The 23,558-nt window shown below is 34.5% G+C and overlaps 4 protein-coding genes across 4 annotated transcripts; 3 read left to right on the top strand and 1 right to left on the bottom strand.

The window, feature by feature from the left end:
- The first annotated feature begins 1,659 nt into the window (after positions 1-1,659).
- BCIN_01g00290 (hypothetical protein) lies at positions 1,660-3,043 on the top strand. Its single transcript, XM_024690150.1, has one exon. The coding sequence runs from the start codon at positions 1,766-1,768 to the stop codon at positions 2,783-2,785; it is 1,020 nt and encodes a 339-aa protein (XP_024545918.1). The 5' UTR covers positions 1,660-1,765; the 3' UTR covers positions 2,786-3,043.
- A 1,256-nt stretch (positions 3,044-4,299) lies between these two features.
- Positions 4,300-5,859, top strand: BCIN_01g00300 (hypothetical protein). The gene is made up of 5 exons (XM_024690151.1): positions 4,300-4,522; positions 4,574-4,596; positions 4,653-4,769; positions 4,834-5,390; positions 5,460-5,859. The coding sequence occupies exons 1-5, from the start codon at positions 4,403-4,405 to the stop codon at positions 5,663-5,665; spliced, it is 1,023 nt and encodes a 340-aa protein (XP_024545919.1). The 5' UTR covers positions 4,300-4,402; the 3' UTR covers positions 5,666-5,859.
- A 663-nt stretch (positions 5,860-6,522) lies between these two features.
- On the top strand, positions 6,523-9,914 carry BCIN_01g00310 (hypothetical protein). Its single transcript, XM_024690152.1, has one exon. The coding sequence runs from the start codon at positions 6,747-6,749 to the stop codon at positions 7,641-7,643; it is 897 nt and encodes a 298-aa protein (XP_024545920.1). The 5' UTR covers positions 6,523-6,746; the 3' UTR covers positions 7,644-9,914.
- Positions 9,915-17,218: 7,304 nt separating this feature from the next.
- Positions 17,219-19,358, bottom strand: BCIN_01g00320 (hypothetical protein). The gene is made up of 2 exons (XM_001547433.2): positions 18,575-19,358; positions 17,219-18,520 (listed from the first exon to the last, which is right to left on the bottom strand). Exons 1-2 carry the CDS (start codon positions 19,239-19,241, stop codon positions 18,192-18,194), a joined length of 996 nt encoding a protein of 331 aa, XP_001547483.2. The 5' UTR covers positions 19,242-19,358; the 3' UTR covers positions 17,219-18,191.
- Between the last annotated feature and the right edge of the window lie 4,200 nt (positions 19,359-23,558).

Consider the following 23,558-nt stretch of genomic DNA (forward strand, 5'->3'; position numbering starts at 1 on the left):
TTTTTGTTTACGTACCTAGGTATATTCGTTCAATGATTCATCTGTGAATTCAATATGCTCATATGGAGAAAACAGCAAATGTAGCAGAGTTTAAACTCACCAATCAATGACCTGTTTTTCCCTTTCTCTCCTCCCCACCCAACCGTGCCAAGCAACCATCCATTCGTTTTTCAAAAAAAAAATTAACAGAAAGAAATAACCCCACTTCGCTCTTACTTATTACCCCTCGAGCCCCTCCCCTCCCCCCAAAAAAGTGCTCATTCCCAGAGCTTACTCAAAAAGAAAAAAGTGCAATTGTTTATTCATTCCTAATCCCACCCAAAAAATTAAAAATTAAAAAAAGCAAAAAAAATCGAATTGATGAGAGTGGGATTCGAACCCACGCCTATTACTAGACCAGGAGATTGTAAACAATCGTGTGTTAAGTGTTGGATACCTTAACCTGGCGCCTTAGACCAACTCGGCCATCTCACCGTGATTTTGTTAGGGTGAGGGGCAGAGAGGAGATTTATATTTGAGAAAGGAATGTTTTGTGAGAGGGGATGGAGGGAGGGGTAGATGAGTGGATGAGTGGATGAGGCCAGCCCAACCCAACCCACACGCAACCCCATACATAATATAATAGAGGAGATATTAATAAATCTTTTTTTTTAAAGAAAAAAAAAAACATCTATATATAATGAATTCGTAGAAGCAAACCAAATGGAAATGTACTTTATGTATTATATAATCATATATCTCTATAACAGATCATTTTTATATTTATAGATTTATAAAACCCCTTCTGATTGATTATAAGTAATGTATTAATGTTAGAGTAGGGTTGTTCCGATCGATGAAGTCATTAGATCAAAATATCAATATCCTTGATTAGTAAACTATTAGGTCACATAAGTAGATCATTATTTATATTATTAAAGGAAAACTGTAATTCTTTATATAAGCAAATTATTATTATTTATTATTGAAAGTATAGTTTATATAGATACTAGAGTAGGAGGAGCTAGTCTTAATTGATACTAGTAAAAGTTCTAACTTATATAAAAACTCTTTCTCTTATAGCTAGCTTTATTACACTTAATAGAATTGATTTCCGAATACTTTTATATTCTACTCTATAATTTCTATTATATTCTATAAAAAGTTATACTTAAAACATTTACAACTAAATCTCAAATACAATAAGAATTGAGGGTTTGAGGGTTGGTCTTTATAAAGATTAAAATTTTATATACCTCAAAAATAAGAAAAAAAAGCATCTACGAATCCATAGTCTGAAAAATTCTTTTTCCCCGACGGCTAGTGTTTTTTCGCTCACATTATTAGTACTGTATATCTAAAAATTCCTTAGAATAATAGTTAGTATTTCTAATTCTAACCCTAATTCCACTGTAATATTAATGAGGCTAAGCAGATTCCGAATATATTTGAATCTATATTGTAAATAATATTTGATGCTCCTGCTCAATACACTGACTAACCACCCAGGCGTCGTAAGTTTACAGTCTTGGGGATAGCTGCTGGAACCTTATCGGAGCTTGCATACAGTCGTGCATCAGTAACTTGCATTAGCTTACATATAGTAGTGTGTCAGTAACTTGCATTAGCTTACTATAAACGACTGAATATCCCCGCCTCGTTATGAGAATGGAGATATTTGTACTAATCGATCTATGTACTAGACTCTCAAAATTATAATATATAAACACAAGTCTACGATCGACCTGAACACTACAAGCACTCTCTATATTCACATTTCAGAACAATGACTAATCAAGCAGCGTGGCTCGATGGCGTCGGTCATACCTTCCGTGTCGGCCCTATTGACATGCCTACTATTGATACAAACGAGGTGGTCATCAAGAACCACTCCATTGCAATCAACCCTATCGACTGGAAGGTGCGCGATCTCGGCTGGCTCATCCAAACTTGGCCGATGGTCTTGGGCTGCGACGCTGCTGGCGTAGTCACTGACGTCGGCAGCGATGTGCATCATGTCAAGAAAGGTGATCGTGTCATCGGGCATACCGTCAGCCTAATGTCCCAAAAACCAAAGAACGGCGCCTTCCAGCGGTACGTGGCTGTGGAGGCTGCAAAAGTCGCCAAGATCCCCGAATCACTCTCGTTCAATGATGCCTGCGTTGTACCCTTAGCCCTGGATACCGCCGCGACAGGTCTCTTCAGCGACCGTGACCAGGGTTACTTGGGGCTTGAATGGCCGACTCTGCCCGCTAAGACCAGCGACAAAAAGCTTATCATCTATGGCGGTAGCTCCTCAGTTGGCGCACTAGGTATTCAATTAGCAGCGGCCACCGGAGCCTATGTCATTGCCGTTGCTTCTCCGAAGAATTTTGACTTCTGCCGTTCGTGTGGGGCTCACGAAGTTTTCGACTACAATGATCCTGCAGTGGTAGACCATGTCATCCAGGCTGTGAAAGCCGCTACACCAGCCGACTTTGTTGGTATCCTAGATACTATTTCTCAAGATGAGAGCTTCAAGATCGTTGTGCCTATACTCAAAAAGCTTAGGTCAGGAAACCTCGCCACTGTTCTTCCCGGACCAAGTGACATACCCGCGACCTCAAAGACGAACTACATTGAGGGGATCAATAACACTGTGGATCCCCTTTGGGCGAATTTCATTACCCCAGCGCTTGAGCAAGGCAAGCTCAAGTGCTTGCCAAAGCCATATGTTATTGGGAGAGGCCTAGAAAGTGTGGAGGAAGGTTGTCTCGCGAACAAGAAAGGTGTTAGTGCCAAAAAGCTTGTCATTGAACTTGAGTAGAATAGAAAAATTTAGGTTTTCGTCAAGTTTGCATAATCACATCTACTTCGTACAGGTCAGGGTTGATGCAAAGTTGAACTGTACGAATTTGTGGAATCTTGTAATAAGAAGAAACCTCTAGTCAAAAGAACAACAGATTTTCAATACTTCCATGCCCATTAAGCTCAGGTGATTTGAAGAAGCAGCATGCTATCTATCCTGTTCACTTCAAAGATTCGAGAAACACATAGCAGAATAAATAATCTAAGCTGATCATGAATTACAGTTCCAATTTTTTTTTAATAGATTCTTCACCATACCTTCAAGCTCAGACAATTGAACATAAAGTGCACCGATAACCTAGCCGCTTGTATCTTTATTATACGTCTAAAATGAATGCACATTTCATTCACTCATCGTTTGTTATGTGTCTCAAATCCACTGACAAACTTTTATTAACTACTTGCATTCCAAAACAAATTTGTTGTACGAAGAGAACATACACAGTCCAAAGACGTGAGCAGGATGCCCAAACTTGGAATAAGGTTGGACAACGTCACTGTGCATTTAATTTCAAGTAGGCTTGTAAACAGCCGCCCTAGCTTAAACTTAGTAGAGCAGCTCCTTGCAAAAATCTGATCATTTTTGCCTCATTTGTAACCGTCTTCAAAATGCTAAACATTTGATACTGCTAGAAGTCTGACTTCACAATGATTTAGTTTGTTTGGTCATACATAGTCGATCTTTATAACTCTTGTCTTGATAAATCTTGAAAGATACAAATGTTAGTATTAAATGAAGATTTAGAAAGATAGGTCAATTGAATGAAAAGTTTATATTGCAGCCCTGGCGTTTTCAGTACAGATATCAATGATTCAAGGGAACCTCCCCACCATGACTTAATCCAATTGAGGTAGGAGTTGCATACCTTCTGGCCGCATGAGTACAAGTGGTAGCAAGTCAGTAACTTGCATTAGCTTGCATATATTAGCGCGTCAGTGTCCTGCATTAGTCTACTCTGTAGGATTAGAATATTTCTATATCTGGAGAGATACATTCTGGTTTGGAGCCCAATACTGGCAAAACAGAGAACAGTTTCCGCATGATGCACGCTAGGTAGCGGACCAAGTCACTTTCCGTGACGTGAAATGATTGGATTAACTCAGAGAGTTATATACATCACATGGGAGGCCGTTTTGTTCCCCACCTAGAATACAGGTGCTGCCCAGTTGCGCCACTGGCTTGGAGAAACTGTCCCGTTGAGACAGTAGCTTGATGATTCTACAAGACATATCAATCGAACTGTCCTTGCTCAGCCATCACGGGAATGGTGGGTAATAGCTATGTTCCGCGATAGGAGCCGAGATGGCGGCATAGTTCGAAGAACTCATAAACATAACACGAGTCCCATAGTTTAAGCTTTCCACCGAACACTGTAACCTTACTGATCAGTGATTACCGACAAAAGAATTCTCGGTCCAAGAATCTTGGACCATATAATGGGAAAGGTGCCCCGATGAACACATTTCATATACGCTAATATATGGAGCTATTGGTTTCTCTGATACCACTCTCTTTTGCTTCTATTGGCCTACTTGTTGTCTTGTAATCTTTAATCGCCTGACCCAACACTGAGAGATGTCGAAGAATCGTGCAGCCTGGATTTTGTCCCCCGCCAAAGCATTCTGCATTGGCGATGCCCCAAGCTATGAGCCCAAGGCTGGGGAAGTTCTGATCAAAGCAGCTGCTGTTGCTGTGGTACGTGAAGCAACAATATAATCTCTGGGTTCCTTACTCATAATGACACAGAACCCCATTGATTTCAAAAACCAGTAAGACGCCACCGAGAAACAATAGCATGGGCTTGATTCTAATGAGAATTTAAAAGAGATGACGGCACCTACTCAAACCTTTATCCCTTTATCCTCGGGCGCAATACTGCTGGAACGGTCGAAGATGTTGGTAAAGGAGTGACCAAATTTTACAAAGGTCAACGGGTTATGGCGTATGTGTGCAGGATAACTGGAGCAACAGATGATTTTAGATACTTATCTGATGCGATGGTTTAGGCATCTCCACAGTCCAAAGACTGGAAACTATGCAAATTCCGCCTTTCAGCTCTATTCACTTGCTTCCGAGCACTTTACTGCAGCAATTCCCGACTCCGTCAGCTTTGAAAGTTCGGTTGTCTTGCCTCTATCCATTTCAACCGCTGCTGCCGGCCTTTATCTTCCAGAGTTTTTGAATCTCCCTCTCCCGTCGACTGAACCAAGGGGCTCTTCTAATGTTCTCCTAGTTTGGGGAGGTGCATCTTCTGTTGGTTCAACAGCTATTCAACTTGCGTCTGCGTCAGGCTTAACGGTGGTGGCCACAGCCTCATCTACTAATCATGAATACGTTCGGTCACTTGGTGCTAGCGTAGCCTTTGACTATAGATCGCCTACGTTAATTGCTGATCTTCTTCGCCAGTTGAAGGGCACAAAGCTGGTCGGAATCTATGATGCTATTGGCGAAGAGCAGAGCTTTACCCCACTCAAAGAAATTGTACGACAATTCGATGGCACAGTCAAAATTGTCAGTGTCTTGCCATGCGCCAGCCAGACTGATGGATTCCGACCCAGTTTCGGTAAGATTTGCCCGCTCTTCCGAATTAATAAATTTGGTAAAACAAACTGATACCAAAGTACATTGATAGTTACGTCATACGGTATTGCCTACCCCCCAAACGAAAGAATCGGCGAGGCTGTCTGGGGAAATTTCGTAACCAAGGGCCTTGCAAGTGGGAAACTACAGCCTAAACCAGACCCGTTAGTAATAGGGCATGGATTGGAAATGATACAGACTGGCGTGGACCTACAGAAGGCAGGTGTGTCTGCTAGGAAAATTGTAGTAACTCTATAGTCAGTCAAATACTCTTGGGACCTAATGTAGAGAAGATTTTAGTATGGCGCGAAGGTTGCTAGCGACGATGGAGAAGCTTCTCTTGACCCTATTTTTCAAATCTCCTCTGATACCAATATTGAAATTGAAATTAATTTGACCCAGACAGGACTAAAGAGTCATCACTTGCGGCCTTGTTGGATAGCACGGTAGCATTTCTGAAGATAAAATAAACCTTTCTTTATTTCTTTGGGAGTGAGTCGGTATGCCTGTCAAGAATGCCAAGATCTGTAATGTGTGAAAAGAAATTAGTGTCTAGCGATCCTGCACATTCGTCTAATTTATCTATAACGTGGTTTAACACCGAATGCACCATATCACCGAATGCACTACTTCAAAATACACCAAAATTAGCCTTTTCCTAATATTCATATTTTAATAATTAATCAATATTTTTTAAAAAACAAAAAAGATTTATTAATAAGAAAATATTTTTTATAAAAGTATTAAGTTTTTATATAAAAATTTCTATTATATTCTATAAAAAGTGGAAATTGTTACGATTTTCATTGCAAAAAAAACTATTCCTATAATAACTATTATATTAATTCAAATTTTTAATAAATAATTAAATTTTTATAATATTTATATAATTAAATATTACAATTTCAAATTTTAAAAAATTATATTATTAAATAAAGAAAGAGTATAGTTATGTATAGATGTATTTTGTATGTAAAATTCGTAATGTATTCAGTAATATAGTGTATTTGGTGTTAAATCACATTATTATAATATCTATAGTGTGTTTTTGAGATAAAAAGTGATAAAAACCAGCAACCTATACTAAAAAGTCGGTTTGTATCACTTTTTGTCCCGAAAAGACGCTATGGACAACCCCGCATTGTTCGTGCTCTACTTGAGGCTGAAGCTCGTACAGACATCAAGAACATGAACGACTCATTTCCTTTGCATCGCGCTGTAAGTCGCGGAGATCCGGAAACACTCACCGAGTTAGTGGGCAGATGTAGTGAAATCGATCTCCAGGCTCGCGACAAGGACAAGCTCGCGCCTCTCCATATCGCCTGCCAGTTCGGGTGAGATGAATGGGCTAAAGTTCTTGTCGGGCGTGGCGCTTCAGTCTCGGATGATAGCCATGCAGTCGAAAAGTCCGATTGCATTTGCTATCGCCAACGGACATCTTCCAGCTGTGCGAGTACTTCTGGAACATGACCACTTCTTGGCCAAGGAATGTGGCAAGCCCCTCATCCAAGTAGCAAGAAAAGGTGCCATTGATATTGTGAGATTTCTCTGCCACAACAAAGTCGATACGTCCTATAAAGAGGGACTAGGCCAGACTGCACTTCATAAGGCATGCATCGTAGGTAACACGACAATAGTAAATGAACTACTGAGCTTGTCAGTACCCGTGGATCCACTCGATAAGTCTGAACGGTCCCCTCTATATTTTGCGGCAGAAAAAGGCTTTCTGGAGGTTGTGGATGTTCTCATCAAGGCCAAAGCTAACGTGAACAACCTTGATCGAAGGATAGAGACGGCATTGTTCAAACCAGCCGGTAATGGACATGTCAACGTGGTGGCTCGCTTACTTGATGCTAAAATCGATGCAACGATACTTGACTTCTGGGATAGGATCCCGCTGCGATTTGCTACCCGTAGGGGTCATATCAAAATTGTCGAAATGCTACTAGAACGAACCAATATTAACCAGGAGACCCCTGACCATGCTGGTCGAACAATCCTTCACAATGCAGCTGCATATCTGCGACAGGGTCAAGAGTCTATCATTGACTTGCTCATCAAGAATGGAGCTGATCCGAAAGCGATAGTCAAGTTGAAAGGAGGTTCTGCGCTTCATGAAGCTATCGCTCGTGAGAATGGTCAACACCCAGCAACGGCTGGATTAATCGATCGGCTTATAAAAACAAGGTTCCACTGGACATACTTGATAAGCATGGCCGAACAGCCCTTTTTCTAGCAGTTCGCAGGAACATTGAAGCTGCCGAGCTCCTAATTGGGGCCGGTGCGCCCATCGATAACCAATCTCTTCACGCAATGATTGAGAAGGGCAACTTGAACTTGATGGAACGATGCCTGAAACTAGACTCCTGTCCTGACTTGTCAGAGAGAGGTTTCTGGGGTATGACAGCTCTTCACCTCGCGGCGAGCCTAGGTCACGACAATATGGTGAAGAACCTCCTGGAAGCCAAAGAACCGCCCAGATGCTGGGACATGAACACGATGGACCCTCTTATGTGTGCAAAAAAAGAAATCCACAGCAGCTCCGTAAGCCTACTTCACAATGTACTGCTATCACCTATTGGTGATTATAAGTCTCGCGTAGAGCAGGGTGTTTGGGGACGAACTGTTTTGCATTGGGCTGCAGAGGCCGGGGAAGACCTTAGTGCATATATCATGGAAGAATCTATAAGTTCTATTATCGATGCCTTAGATGACTTAGGGTGCACTGCTCTGCATTTAGCAGTGTTATCAGGATCATTGAGCACAGTCCAGCAGCTTCTATCTGCCCACGCCCAAGCGGACCTTGTCGATACCTTAGGCCAGACTCCACAGCATTACGCAGCTGAACAGCCAGATGTCAACATCCTGAAAGCTATCATTGCAGCAGGAGCTGATATTAATGTCCAGGATAAATGGTCACGGACACCCCTAAACTTAGCGGTCGAGAAGGGTCATGTAGCATCGGTGGATGAACTGATGCATGCTGGTGCGAAGTTGTCGACAGATTATGCTAAAAATCACCCTCTGCATATCGCTGTTACTATGGGGGAAGACGAAAGAGTCCGTACTATACTAAGCAGCGAATGTGGAAAAGCAGTGATGCTGCAGAAGAACAGTCACGACAGAACCGTATTACATCTTACGTCGCGCTTTGGCAAATCGAAAATCCTGACGAATATTTTCGCTTGAATTCCAGAATCTACTTCTATGGTCGACTGTGAGGACTCGGAGAAGAGGATGACACTCCACTTAAGTGCCCTCCATGGACATCTTGATATTACTCAAAATCTTATTGTTGAAGGTGCTCATGTATACAGGATAGATAAAGACCGATGTATGCCTGTCCATTTTGCGGCCGAGGCCGGTCATGAAGAAATTGTGAAAGCTCTTCTTGACGCTCTTCCGCGGAATGTTGATTGGTGTCTTCACAACTTTGATCAATTACCTCCGGGCACCAATTTTCCTTCTGAAGCCGATGGTTACGAGCAAGCTTTTTTTGAGGCTTTGATTGATACCCAAGCCATTACCCAGAACGGAAAAAAACAACCCTGGGTAATATCTGAGGAGAAATGGACTCCTGAATTTCAAGAAACGCTTCGAAATGGGATCATTTCGGAGCTGAAAGTATTCGACAGGTTCGATCATAGCATTTCCAGCACAACATTGATGCGGGCTGTTATGGGACGCCACGAAAAAAATGGTGAAGCTTATTCTCCAAATGATTCCTGAAATGCCTCTGCAAGCGAGATCCTACCATTACTCTAATGTTCTATCCCTAGCTGCAAGAAATGGAGACACAAAAATAGTATCTCAACTTATCGAGTACAGAACAGACCCCAACGCCATCACCGATATGCAAGACACATGTCTACACGAGGCTGCAGAAAATGGGCATGCAAAAGCGGTCGAAGAACTTTTGCATGTCGCTTATGTTGACGCTCGAGATGATTTGGGACGGACACCTCTACATTGTGCGTGTCTGAAAGGGAACGAAGATATTATCAATCACCTCCTTGATGCAAATACTGATGTGTTGGTGCGAGATCACGAAATGAGGACACCGCTAGAAATAGCGATTGAAGTGGGTGTCTCGGATAGAGTACGAGAAAATATTCAGAGTAGGGCTATGTGGCAGAAAGCTCAGGTTTAAGATGGTCGAGGTTACTATTTGTCGTTTTCAATTGGATTAACTATCGATAGCTTCTAGGTGGTTTCTTACCGTACAAAATACAATCTTCTAATGTATTGTCTTAGTCTATCCTCCGCACTCTCTCTTCAAAATTCAACTCAATCATGCACTCAAAACCCACCCACTTCACTCCCCTTCTCTCCTTTCCACAATATCCTACAATTGTCATCAGCAACATATTAATATATCTTGATATTCTGCTAACTCAAGACTGTAGATTAGTATCCAACTTCATTCAATTAGCTTTTCTTTGTGTGGATGAGTGGGGGATGTAGTAATGTACTGGTTGATGACGATTGTATCACATCCAAATATTTATCCCCCCCCCCGAAAAAAAATAAATTTTAGAATCTTAAATTTTAGAAATATACAACACGCACGCGCATCTTATATGTGTATATGTATGTATATATAATTAATATCTTCCACTTTCAAATTTAGATTTAGATCACTTCACCAAATGCTACATAGTCAATGATATTGTCGGGATAGGGATCATGTGACCGTGCTAGCGCTTGCGCTAGCGCCTTTCGGCATTACAGCAATATGTTTTGTAATCCTAGCTTTTAAAACCCTAAACAATATTACAATAATATAAATTATAGTACTATATTAACTTCATTATTTCCATAATGATATTAATATTGATTAATAATATTATAGATTAGAAACCTAACATTTTAATTTCAAATACAATATATATTTATAATTAAGGTTAATATTTCTTTAAAGAAATATAAGCTTTTGTATTAATTTATTATAATTTGATATTTGCTTTTATGTGAATAAGAATCAATGGTAATGTGATAATAATTCTTATACAAATATTAATCTAATATGATTTGATATTTATATCATTAAAAGAAATTAATAATGTAATAATAATTTTCATATTAACTTTAATTTATATTCAATTCTTTTTTATAATATATATTAAAGAAATAGAAATTAATAATATTAGTTTAAATTCAGTAATATTATATATAATATAATTTTGTAAACTTTTTATAAAATTGTATTTCATTTATATTTATATTATTGATTTCTTTATTATTATTTATTATTTATAAAATAGTAAGATTTTTCTTAGAATCCTTTTAGATAAAAAAAAACATTCCTGAAAACTCTATTTCAAATATTGAATCGAAAATGATATTAATTATTATAATTAAAGAATATAAGGAGTTATTATAGAAATAAATAAATCATTTTATTAATATATAAAATATAAATGTAAAAGAGATTAAAGATTTTATTAAATATAAGATTTATAAATATTAATATTAGAAATATTATAATTAAAAGTTATAAATAAATTATAATCTTATATTTAATAGATTTACATTAATACATTTTTTATAAATTAATATATATATTTTATATAAGTTTAAATATGAATTATATTTATGTAAAGTGTATATTAATAAATTAGAAGAATATATAATTTGATTAATTTATAAAGCTTTGATTGATATATATTGATTATTTTATAGAGTATAAATATTTAAAGAGATTATTGAAACGATTTTCAAAAAGGAATTTGTATTTTAATTGAGAAGTATATAATAAAGAATTATAATTAAAAGATTATATATATTATTTAAAAACCTTGAAATATCTCAAATGAAAAACTTATATATTAATCCTTTAGAATTCAATATATATATTCTATTATAATTACCTTTTATATTATAATAATTAAAAAGAATTAATAAAAATAAAGATATTAATATTGAATATAAGATATTAATAAAATCACAATTAAAGATATCTCTATAATCAAAAACATTTTTGTAACTCCTAAACTTTATATTAAAAAACAAATCAATTATATATAAATACTATAATCCTAAAAAATCATTATCATTTTCAATATTTTAAAAATTTATTAACTTATTATTAAAACTATTTTGAATCAATCTTGAACAATTCTTAAAAATATTATCTTTTTATTTTAATAATAGAAATAATATTATAATCAATATAATTTGAATCAATAATATATATATTAATATATATATCAAAATAGATATTCAAATAGAAAACTAAATAATAATAATAATAATAGTTTAAATAATAATAATAAAGGTAATAATAATGGAGGGAATAGAGGAGGATATAATAAAGATAATTTTGAATATAATAATAATATTCAAAACGATTTATTTAAAATATTATAAAAAGTTATTAATGTTAAATAATTATTAGGAAATCTTATAAAGCTTTATAAGAAAATCGATAAATATAATAGATAGGATAATAATTTCATTTATAAGTATTCGATATTTATTAATAATTATTAATAAATCGATTTATTTGAATATCTATTATTGAAAGCATTTTCTATAATATTTATTGAAATCGTATTCGATTTCTATTATACAAATTTAAATAATATATTTAATATAATGAAAGGGATTTATTGAATAATAAAGATTATATTCGAAGATTTAGAATATAAATGTAATTTTATATAGTAATAAGAAAATATTATATTTAAAAATGTTATAACAGAATTAAATAATACTAACAAATTGATAAATCATTATTTATAATCAATAGTAATAAAGCTTTATTATCTGTATAAGGGATTTAGCTCAATAATAAAAATTAATGAACTATTACATCAAAAGATGGTTAATATATATATATCAATATTAGTATATTCTATTATTTATTTTCATTTTATAAAGAATATATCAAGTCTTTTTAAAGAATTATAATCAATTATAATAATATAAAAGTAATCTTATATAAATAAAACAATAATATTCTATATCGATTATAAATATCAATATAATCGAAATAAATATAATCAAAGAAGTTTTGAATATAACAATTGTTATTTATTTAAACTACAAATAAAGAAAAAGTATTTCGTTTATAAAAAGAAGAATTATTGATCGATTTGGTATAATAAGAAGGAATGTAATGAATTAAAAAGTAAGTATAAAAAGCAGTTTAAAAATAGAAATAACTTTAATAAAAACTTTAAGCAATTTCTTATCAAATATAAAGAATCTAATTAAAATAATAATGATGATATTAATCCGAATACCAATAGCAAAATGACAGTTTACTTTGTATAATTTGAATTATAAAAATTATCTATATAAGAATTATATTCAAGTTTTATTATCTATATTAAATCTATAAATAATAAGGAGATTATAATAAATTTAAATAACAAGATTTTTGAATATACTTTAATATATTGAATTTATAAAGAGAAAATGATCTATATCAACAAATATAATACAAAAGAATTTCAAAATATTATTATCGATATAGCTATTACAAAATGATTTACAATTAATTATAAATAATATATAATATATAAAACAATTATTGAAAATATATTATTAAACGAAAGCAGAATAGGAATTGTTAATATAGTATTCGGAATCGATAGAATTGAATCAATAGGTTTATTCCATTTCAATTTATTATTAGAAACTATTGAATTTTATATAATAAATATAGAAATATTATTCTTATTATTATTTAAAGATATAAATAAACTCGATATATATTATAATAATATTATTAATATAGTAGTAGTAAATAAAACAAAAAGGAGCTTCCTATATATTCGCTGAAACAAGTATACAGTGCTTTTATAGCATATAAATATGTAATAATTTATATAACAAATCATTAATAATAATGAATACTATCTTATTGATATAGAATTATATTATCTGTATTATCGCTTTGGTCATTCATTAGCCCACAGATTCTTATAAGTACTACAATAAGCCGGTTATAATGATATTTTGTAACAAGAGATTAATAAACTTATCAAGTTTTATCAATACTATTAGAAATATGATAAATCCCTTGATCGATTCAAATTCAATCTAAAAGATGATATCGATTTCAATTATTTCATTATAATAGATATAATATATATCGATACTAGTCCGATTCTATATATTATTGATAAAGATATATAATTTCAAGTAATATAATGATTAACGAATATTAATGCAAAGTATATATTTAATATATTTAGAAAATACTGAATGGATATTTATATTGATTTATTGAATTATATTATATATAATACTAAAAAGAATTTTATTAATAAGGAGTTTATTCAATACATAGCGATTATATTAATAAAAACAAAAAGTATTCTAATCAAAATCTATTGGTTAATTAATACAATCGAATAATACTATACAATTATTAAATACATATATACTATTATTATTAACAAATCAAAAAGTTTAATAATAAAGGAAATAATATTACAAATAATTATAAAGGTAATAAACAATATTATAAAATCAAATAGATTGATTTCAATATTCCTAATTTTTGAAGTATATCCTCGAATAACTGATTTTGATTTATTAATATTTATAATTCTATAATAATAATTTATAATTAGAAAGGCAATAAATGAGATCAATAAATTATAGGTTATATAATAAGTTTTAGATATTCTAAATTAATGTAATAAATTATTTATAATAACTTTGTACAATTTATCTATCAATTCAAAGATCTAGATATAAAGAGAATATAAGGATTGAATAGGATCATATTATTTATTAGATATTAGAAATCAAATATGTATTGTAAAGCTATTAAATAAATCAATAAAGTTTTATATTACTTAGGTTAAGTTTTATATCGAAAAAAAATAGGATCGATTTTAGAAAGAATTTGAATATATTGAATCTATATAATAAGAAAATGAAGGAACTATTTTATAAGAAAACCTTAATAATATAATTTTATAAGAAGTTTGTGAAATTATATAATCTCCTTTTAATATTGAAGAACCCTTTTCAAATGAAACTAATAGTTTATAGGGTTGTAGTCTTTTATAAATCAGAATTCCATTAATATGATTATTATAAACCTATATAAATGTATAAACATTCTTTTCTAATGAAAACAAAGAATACAAAATACCATCAAATTTAGCATTTTATCTTTCAAATAAAAATGAAATTAATAATATTAAATATATTAAATATTATATAATATTTATTATATCTTTAACATCTATAATTTTTATTAAATCAAAATAAAAGAAGACTAATAGATTAATAAAGAATAGCATATTTCGATTTATCAAATTCATAAATATATTTAAAAATATAAGAATATTCAATTTACAATTTATTAATAAGATTAAAAATAAAGAAATCGATAAAGTATTTCTAAAATCTCAATTAATTATATAAATATAAAAGGATTAAAGGAAAAATACTGTTTTAATATAATTATCTATTATACAATATATTAGTTAATATATTATATTATTTGTAATAATAATATTATTCAAGAATAAAGTAATTATAAATATTCGTAATATTACTCAAATATATATACAATCAGTATTTAATTTAATTCGAAAATTTTATATATAATCATTAGTAGAAATGAATATCCCTAAGAACTTTATCCTATAAGTTATATAACTATTATATAGTGTTCCAAAAGCAGGTAATTATTGGTTCAATATCTATCACAAGTATTATATTGATATTCTCAAAATAATACAATCAATATATAATTTATATCTTTTATATATAATTAAGAACGATATAGTATTTGATATTGTAGGATTCTAAATGAACAATACTTTTATTATTGTTAATAAGGAGTTCGTAAATTACAAATAAATTAAATTTAAAAATACAAAGTTTATAATAAAAGAATATAAAATACTAATATTAAATATATTATTCAAATTTAATAAAGATCTAATCACTTAATACAAGAATAAATCAATCTATCTTAATTAATAAAAGTAATACGAGAATTTACGATTTATTAAAACAAAATCTTTTAATATATATAAAACCTATAAAAAACTAAGAAAGTTAATAACAATAAAGGATTAGTATATTATACAATATACCCATAAAATATATATCGCAATTATATATCAATCAGAAACAATTTTTAATCTTTTTTTTATTATATAAACAATTAATTTAAAGAAAAAGAATACTAATATTTTTAATAAGTGTATTCAATAATAAATCAACAATTCAAAAAGAGGATTGCAATTTGTACTATTCTATATGAATTCTTTTAAACTAATTGTATTCATTGATATTTCTTTTATTAATAACAAAAATTTGTTTTTTTAAATAGAATATATTATTATATTAATAAACAAATATAACAAAACTAATATTATTTATTGATTATCAATCAAATACAAAAAAGTTATTAGAAGTATATTAGCTTTAAAACTTTATAAAATGATTTTAGGATTTGATATCAATACAATAATCAAAAATATAATCAATAAGATCTTTCTAATATACAAAATATTATTAATTATATATATTGATTTTAAATTATTTTATAATTATTTTATAAAGTTTGGTATTATTAATAAAAAGAGATTAATAATTGATGTTATAATAATTCGGGAAGTATATAAGAAATGAGAGATTGTGGAGATCAAATGGATTGATAGAGAATTTAATTTTATAAATATAATAATTAAATCAAAGCTGTATCAAGTATTTAAAGATTTGATTAATAATAATATCATTATAATTAAGGTTATAAAATAGATTGATAGAAATTAAAAGATATAATAAAGGGAGTATAAAATTAAAAAGGAAAATAATTATACAAAGGAATTTAAAGAATTAATTAAAAGAATATGTTACCAGCAATTTTAGAGAATTGCTAATGTTGGGATAGGGATTATATGACTATACTAACACTTGCACTAATGCCTTTCGATATTACAATAATACATTTCATAATCCTAGCTTTTAGAATCCTAAGCAATATTACAACAGTGTGAACCATAGTACTATATTGACTTCACCATCCCCATGGTGATACCAACAGATATATATACATTCCACCAGCCTCCTTCTTTAATTATAAACGTGAAGTAATATTATAATAGTATAAATTATATATAATATCATATCATATTAACTTTACTATCCCTGCAGTAATATAAACAACTAGAGCTCGAGAAGAATTTAAATTTTTTATAGAAATAACTCGAATAAGAAAAAGAATTAGATATAAAAGAGAAAAAAAGAAAAAAAAAAACAGAAAAAGAGGAAGATTTATATTCCAATACCTAGTGTGAAAGTGAAAACTATGTGACATCCAGATCACATGCTATCAACATTTAATATTTACAGCGTCTCTTTTGTAGACCCAAGAAAAAAAAAATATCGAATTTTCCATCTTCCAAATTGACTCCTGAAGTTTGAGTAACCAACCATCTCTTACCACCTCCCTAGCCTTACCTCGCTATCGCGATATAGTAATTCACCCCATTTTACTATATATATAGGCATTTGCTTTATTAGTACTGATATATACAAAGGCTTTTCTCATGTGATCATTATCACCTTCTACTCTTTTATATTACATAATAAGCAGGTTATCATTATTTATAATTAAACCTCGAGCGTAGCGAGGATCGGGGGTTTGAGGGCTGGCCCCCATAAAGATTAAAGAAATAAGATTAAAATTTTATATATCTCAAAAATAAGAAAAAACGCTTTTACGAATTCACAGTCTGGAAAATTCTTTTTCGCCGATGGCTAGTATTTCAACACCTAGAACTAAAATTCTATTTACACATCATAAAGATCTTATAAAGACCTCAACTTTATAATACATTCATTATATAACTTCCAAATTCAAATTCTACCTATACAGCTACATACATACACTCACTACCTACCTAGTAAATACAACCCCAGTTGTTTCGAACGCTCATCATCCCATTCCATACAATCCCAGTCTCCAACCAACTTTTAAGAAATATATATTGTGGTATAAGAATTGCAAGTGCTATGTCCAAATTAAAATTCGTCTGCCTAGTTATCCATCCCACCCATCCATCCATCCTTAACAATATACCCAGACCACAAGTAAAAGTACAAGAATAGACACAAGTCCAATCCCGACTCCTTTGCCCACTCCATTCTAAATCATTCCAATTAAAATCCTCGAAAAATATACATGTAGCTGCCTACTTATCTAATACCCATTCATTACCACATCTACATCCACATCCACTTCACACTCACGCCTACACTCTCATCTAAATTAATCGTACCACTGAAGCTTCATAGAAAATAAGATACGCATCGTATCTTCATCCTGTAGGCCAAGCAAGTATAGTAATGTATGACCGCATTCCCCCTCCCACAACATTCAGCAATATTAGAACCCCCTTCTCCATCTTCATATCCTCATCCACCTCTATTATCAACCCAATGTACAAACCGAAAAGAAGAAACAAACTTTTAGTAGCACAAACTAATGAAAGAACTCCAAAAAATTGCGTAAAATGTCTCTGAAGAAATGACTGAATAGAATCCATTGATCCAATGTCCAATGAACACAGAAAGACATAGGCAGCGACGAAAATCTTGTAACCATGCCATGCGAACGGCAAAATACTACCGGGTTCTCATCGTTACAAGCGTTATTTCCATCTGCAAATGACCCTTTCAACTTGATCGTTGCAAGTGTTCCCCAATGGGATCTGCAAATATCCATTCGCATCTGGAACAAATATTGATAAATATTGAACACTTCTTCATCTCTTCCGAGTAAATTGATCGCCAAGATAAATCAATCCTTGGTAGGTTCCCCATTTTGTTTTCCCATGCGACTCCAACGAGATTTTCTCTGTACAACCGGTGTTACCACAACAGGTTTTGGCACTTGTACTTCAACGATAGGGGCTTTGAGAATGGGAGCCTCGCCCAACTTGCGCGTGGTGCTTTTGTGTAATCTTTGTAAGATATTGTCGTTTGGGAAAGCTACTGCTTGATGTTCGAAAGCATCGCTTGGAAGGGGTCTGCGTGGTGCGCTGGCGCCGATTTCTAAACCTAAGGAGGTGGAGGATGAGGAGGAGGAAGGCACTTTGCTATTTTCCGGACTGGCTGATTGAGATGCAACTTTGACTTTGTTAGTATATCGTTTGAAGTTAATGGGAGGGGATAATTAGTTACCTTCACTTTGAGGAAGACTTGATGAAGGACTCATACCAACAGCAGAATCAGGAGTAATTGGAACTTCCGTTTTGATTGGGGGAGGAGCCATTGATCGATTGATCGCATCGAAATATGAGACATGTTCTATACGAGAATTCCATGTGGGATTGTAGCGATCACGACTTGAGGCGCGTGGTGTATAATCGGCAGTGGCCTTCATAGATGACACAGTGGAAAAAGTACTGTGAGAACGATTGATGGTCTTCTGACTTCGCTCCTTATTATGAGCTATGATTTTTGGACGATCTTCCTGTTTCCAAGTTGAAGGTGCGCCGAAAAGTGCATCGAATGCAGCATGTGTTGGAACATGTTTGTATGGAACTTTGACAGCTTCTTCTTCGGCGGTGAGTTTTGCCTTCTTCTCTTCAATAGTTTTTTTGGTATGTTTAATCTTCGAAAAGAACGACATTTGGGGGGTTGAAGTTGGTTTATATGCTGTGTTGTTTGAGACTATGTATGAAGTGAAGAATGGAAGTACTGTACAATGATCCAAGGTGATCCGATGTTGAGATACCGTAAAGTAACTTGGATGGGATGAGGTGAGGTGGATGAGGTGAGATGATACCAGACGGAGAGGAAGAAGAAAAAGAAGAAGAGGAAGAGGAAGAGAAGTCGATAAAATCATATGATAGAACCTCAGATTTTACAGACCAAAAGCCAGTTCGAAAAGAGAATTTATCAATGATCAATACTAATAAATCCCATCATCTTCCTCTTTCTCCGTAGCATCTGTCAAGAATCCTCGGCGCAATTCCCAATCCGGTAATATTTAGCACACACCCAAGTCTTTCGTCCAACTCGATCCTGTCAAAGTTGGAATAGACTTTTCTTCGTGGGATAATCGGGGATCTAATTTATGTATTAGATCAAAGCTATATATACGTCTAGGATTTAGTATGGATTTGACGCTTTCAGGATGCTTGGGATTTCCCCTGGTGTCACTTCTACTCGTCACTTTCCGTTAACAAGACAAAGTCCTCGAGAACGGATATCAATTAGCCCATAGATAGCTTTCGATCTCTCAACACTATCACATCACATCACACCACACCAGATAATACAAAGTCAATAATACGTAACGCATAATACATAATACCAACATACCAACATACCAACATACCAACATACCAACATACCAACATACCAATTCAATCCCATCCAAGCGATCTAACATCACATCCACATCCACATCTAAATCTACAGAAATCGATAGCATAACGGGTGGGTACCCATCTACACACTAGACTACAGACGAGACTAGACTAGACGACAAACTAGACTAAACACACACAGACAATCAACTAAATAAAGCAGACAGACACAAAAGATGGAATGAAGCAAGGAAGCAAGGAAGGAAGGAAGTGTGTGTGTGTGTATGTTTCTGTATTCGAGATATCGATATCTTGCTTGCTTGCTGTATGATATTATATTATACTAACCGCAGATATAAATTACCGTATCCCAAACCATGTCATAAAACGCAAGAAGTGAGATGTAATCGAAAAGAAAGAAAGAAAGCAAGAAAAATCCCACAACTAACCAACCTACCCGTATCTACCAACGAAATATCAAATCAAATCAAATCAAATCCGTCCATCCAGCCAATCTTCACATCAACACCAGAAAGTGTACAGGTTTCCGACCGACAAGCGGGCAATAGGAATAGGAATAGGAATAGGAATAATAATAACAACAACATTGCAATTATCCAACTCCAAATAAAAGGAGTCTAACTATCCATCCCATCGCCGTGATGCTCAGAGTATCGTAATTAGATATGTAGCTACTCTTGTAGTATTCTTCGCATCCTTTCATTTGCATTTACGTATATGATGTACACAATCGTACTAATCTGAGGAAAACTGTAACGTATAGTATCTCGATATAATTATGTAGATAGATATCACATCATTTTCAACCCCTCAAATCGCATAGAGATACACGTCAATTCGACTGCAAGCCCTAGTAATCTTCCACCTCCTATTCATTTCTTCTCAGATCCTGAAAGCTTCATCTCACCCCCAGCCTTTGTATCTGGGAACCGATCCAAACTTGTCCTATCGACTATTTTGCATGCATTCTCTTGTATATCCCAGGATGCCTTGTTGGTGTGAGTGGCATGATACTAAGCACAAGCTTTGCATGTAGCGCAATATCGTCGCCAGAAAATTCCACTCCGAGGATCTGGTAGACTAATGTGCAGGACGGAAAATTGATCTAGACTTACTAAACACCCTTTTTTTTTTTTTTTTTTTTTTTTGCCAGGATTTCATTCTTGGGATGAACCATTTCACTTGCCTATGTATGTTTTTAATGCAAGTGACAAATCCACACTTCAATAGGAGTATTTAGTCTATTCTGTGAGTCTCCTGAAAGTATGATCTTGAATATCAACTTCATTTCCACTGTGTATCGCCATACTGGAGTATTCGGTGGATCGATTACCGAAACGATCATTTTCAGACTTTCAATTGTTTATTTGAGTACTCGATGTCTTGGTGATCCTTAGTAACTCCAACACCTGTTGGTAAATACTAGGTAGACATGAAGAGAGCATTGCCTAGTACCAAATACCATATGGTTTTGGTAGTACTTACCACCAGTAACAAGGAAATCATGTATGAATCCGTGTGTGATGGAGGTTGCCAGGATATCATTTGTCTTATCCCTATCTCGGCTATGCAACACATTAGGGAGTAAAAGATGGTATTGCAAGTGGTCAGACCTTGGAAAATGTACTAAGGAATCTTCCGACGAACTGGTATCGAGCTGCAAGCTTGAAACAGCCCCTCAGGCGTAACTAAAAAGTATCATTGCCATGTGAGGATTTCGGGGGAAATGGTTGCAGCCGGTCGATAGGTAGAGCTTGTTCAACAAGCCTTGTTGAAGGTATGTGCGAATTTGTGGAGAGTATATGGAGTACGAATTGTCATATCTCTCAACAAGATAGACTAAATCTATGGAAGGCTTCCTTCCATCAAAGAGAGACCATTACAGAATGGGAACACATCTCGGGAAGATAAACTATCCACCAAAATGTTAGACCTTCCAGCGTCAATTGAGGCTGAAGCCTTGGGCTTTTCCTCTCTTCGTTCTTTCTATCCACTTGCTGCAAAAAATGATCAGGAATACAATACTCAAGTCCCGGTATACATTACAATGTAGTTGGAATGGCCGATAGATCAAGAGAAGGTTTGTTGTTCGGCACATACCAAGGTTGTCGTTATCAAAAGGGGCGGCAGGGAAAATTGCTACTGCACTGCACTGACCTGATTCCATCCATGATGAGAAACGCTCCAATCATAATAATCGAAGATCCAACTTGCAACTGCAGCCTCCCGCGTATGCATATTCTCCCCCATGGTACGATTTGAAGCGAATGCATAACATACCGGCGAAGCTTGTTACTCGCATGGTATGGTCCATTTGTCTATTTGTGTCTTGTTTCTAGAACGTGGATTGATCAAGTCTTGGGAGATCCGATTTTATGAACTTCCGAGATATCCGTGATTTTCATGGAGTTGTGAAAAGCGTGACACTCCCATCTATCGAATTGCAGCCATCTAGAGATCGATTGTCTTCAACCTCCGTTGGCCATGGACGATTTCAACGATTCGACAAAGAGAGTTTTCCTACAGCCCCAAACTGGATTCTGAGGTTTCCAAATCCAGGATCTTGTCGCCGAAGAATCGGAGAAGTCTAATTAGGATAAATCCTCGGAGAAAAAGCCATGAGTCCACGTTTTCCCCTAGTATTCTCCGTAGCAAAAGGGACATTGTCCTCAATTGGAGAAATTCCGCCTCTAGTGATCTTGCTAGGACATCTTCCTGTCTTCCGCAACGCCTCTCTCCTGTCTTGCCAATTGATTCTCGATGGTGGCTGCGTAGAGAAGGAGATCTAGAACGCTCTGCTGGGGATGCGCGGAGAATACTCAGGAGCATGGCATTCATTTATCTTGAAGATGCCGATGCTCAATATGGTGATCATAAGAACAGGCATGTTTAGGAGGTTGAAAGGGATGTGACGGACGGGGGCGGGGGTTTGTATTCGCAAAGACCGTATGATGGACTGTTCGGTGCATGCTGCCAAATCCCAAGATAAGCCTAAGCAGTCCGAGTGCAGAAGCGCGAGGATTGGATCTAGGAAATTCACATTTGATGGTATTTTCTTAATAGATGAGATGCATTAACCTTATGGATTCTTCAGGAAGTACAGCCCCCCAGATGTCTTCACAGAGAAAGAGATGGGGGCTGGATTGTAAGCACTCAACTCAACACGCAACGCCGAATACGATAGATACTTTAATAAATGAGATTCAAATCCACCCTCAACACCTCATTGTTTGGTAGAAATAACTCTCTCCCCCCCCCAACTTCATGTCGCCGTGAATATTTGAACCGTGTGATATCCCTCCCCTTCGATTCTATTCCATCCCTTCTCTTCCTTCCCTTCCCCACTACGGAGTACACTGCCCTGCACCAACTGCCGCTCAATCTATCGTGCATCCAATGATCCTGGTCGGACAAGGAACATAAATGTGAACGACGGATCTGAAAATCCATCTGGACGTTCCCCACGTCTCAAGAAGCGCGCGAAGAGGAATGCCGATGGAAACGAGTGTCCCAAAATGAAGGTCTGATGAAGCTCGTATCATGTCGATATCAGCATGAGATTCGCCCGTCACCTCTTCGTGCCGACCAGGTATTTACATCGTGCACGCATGCAGGTATATCTCTGGGACGGGATTCCATGCACCATGCACCGTACTCGTACACACCCACCTCGCGGACGGAAAGATTCGCTTGGAAGATTGTTTATCTTCCAACATTTGAAACACCAGCACAGAACATCGGGTGAGATCACGATTGGCTGCGCGCAGGAATTACGGGACCCCGGAGCGGGCTAAAATGAGACACGTGACACGCACCCAAGTGCCACTCAT

The sequence above is a fragment of the Botrytis cinerea genome, chromosome 1 (assembly GCF_000143535.2).
Source record: "Botrytis cinerea B05.10 chromosome 1, complete sequence".
Classification (NCBI taxonomy): Eukaryota; Fungi; Ascomycota; class Leotiomycetes; order Helotiales; family Sclerotiniaceae; genus Botrytis; species Botrytis cinerea.

Bases quoted from the DNA above. Each gene is read 5' to 3' on its own strand.
- BCIN_01g00290 (XM_024690150.1), top strand. From the start codon at position 1,766: ATGACTAATCAAGCAGCGTGGCTCGATGGCGTCGGTCATACCTTCCGT.
- BCIN_01g00300 (XM_024690151.1), top strand. From the start codon at position 4,403: ATGTCGAAGAATCGTGCAGCCTGGATTTTGTCCCCCGCCAAAGCATTC. The intron at 4,597-4,652 runs GTAAGACGCCAC...AGAATTTAAAAG, and splicing joins CCCATTGATTTCAAAAACCA to AGATGACGGCACCTACTCAA. The intron at 5,391-5,459 runs GTAAGATTTGCC...GTACATTGATAG, and splicing joins TGGATTCCGACCCAGTTTCG to TTACGTCATACGGTATTGCC.
- BCIN_01g00310 (XM_024690152.1), top strand. From the start codon at position 6,747: ATGAATGGGCTAAAGTTCTTGTCGGGCGTGGCGCTTCAGTCTCGGATG.
- BCIN_01g00320 (XM_001547433.2), bottom strand. From the start codon at position 19,241: ATGATTTTATCGACTTCTCTTCCTCTTCCTCTTCTTCTTTTTCTTCTT. The intron at 18,521-18,574 runs GTAACTAATTAT...ACAAAGTCAAAG, and splicing joins AAGTCTTCCTCAAAGTGAAG to TTGCATCTCAATCAGCCAGT.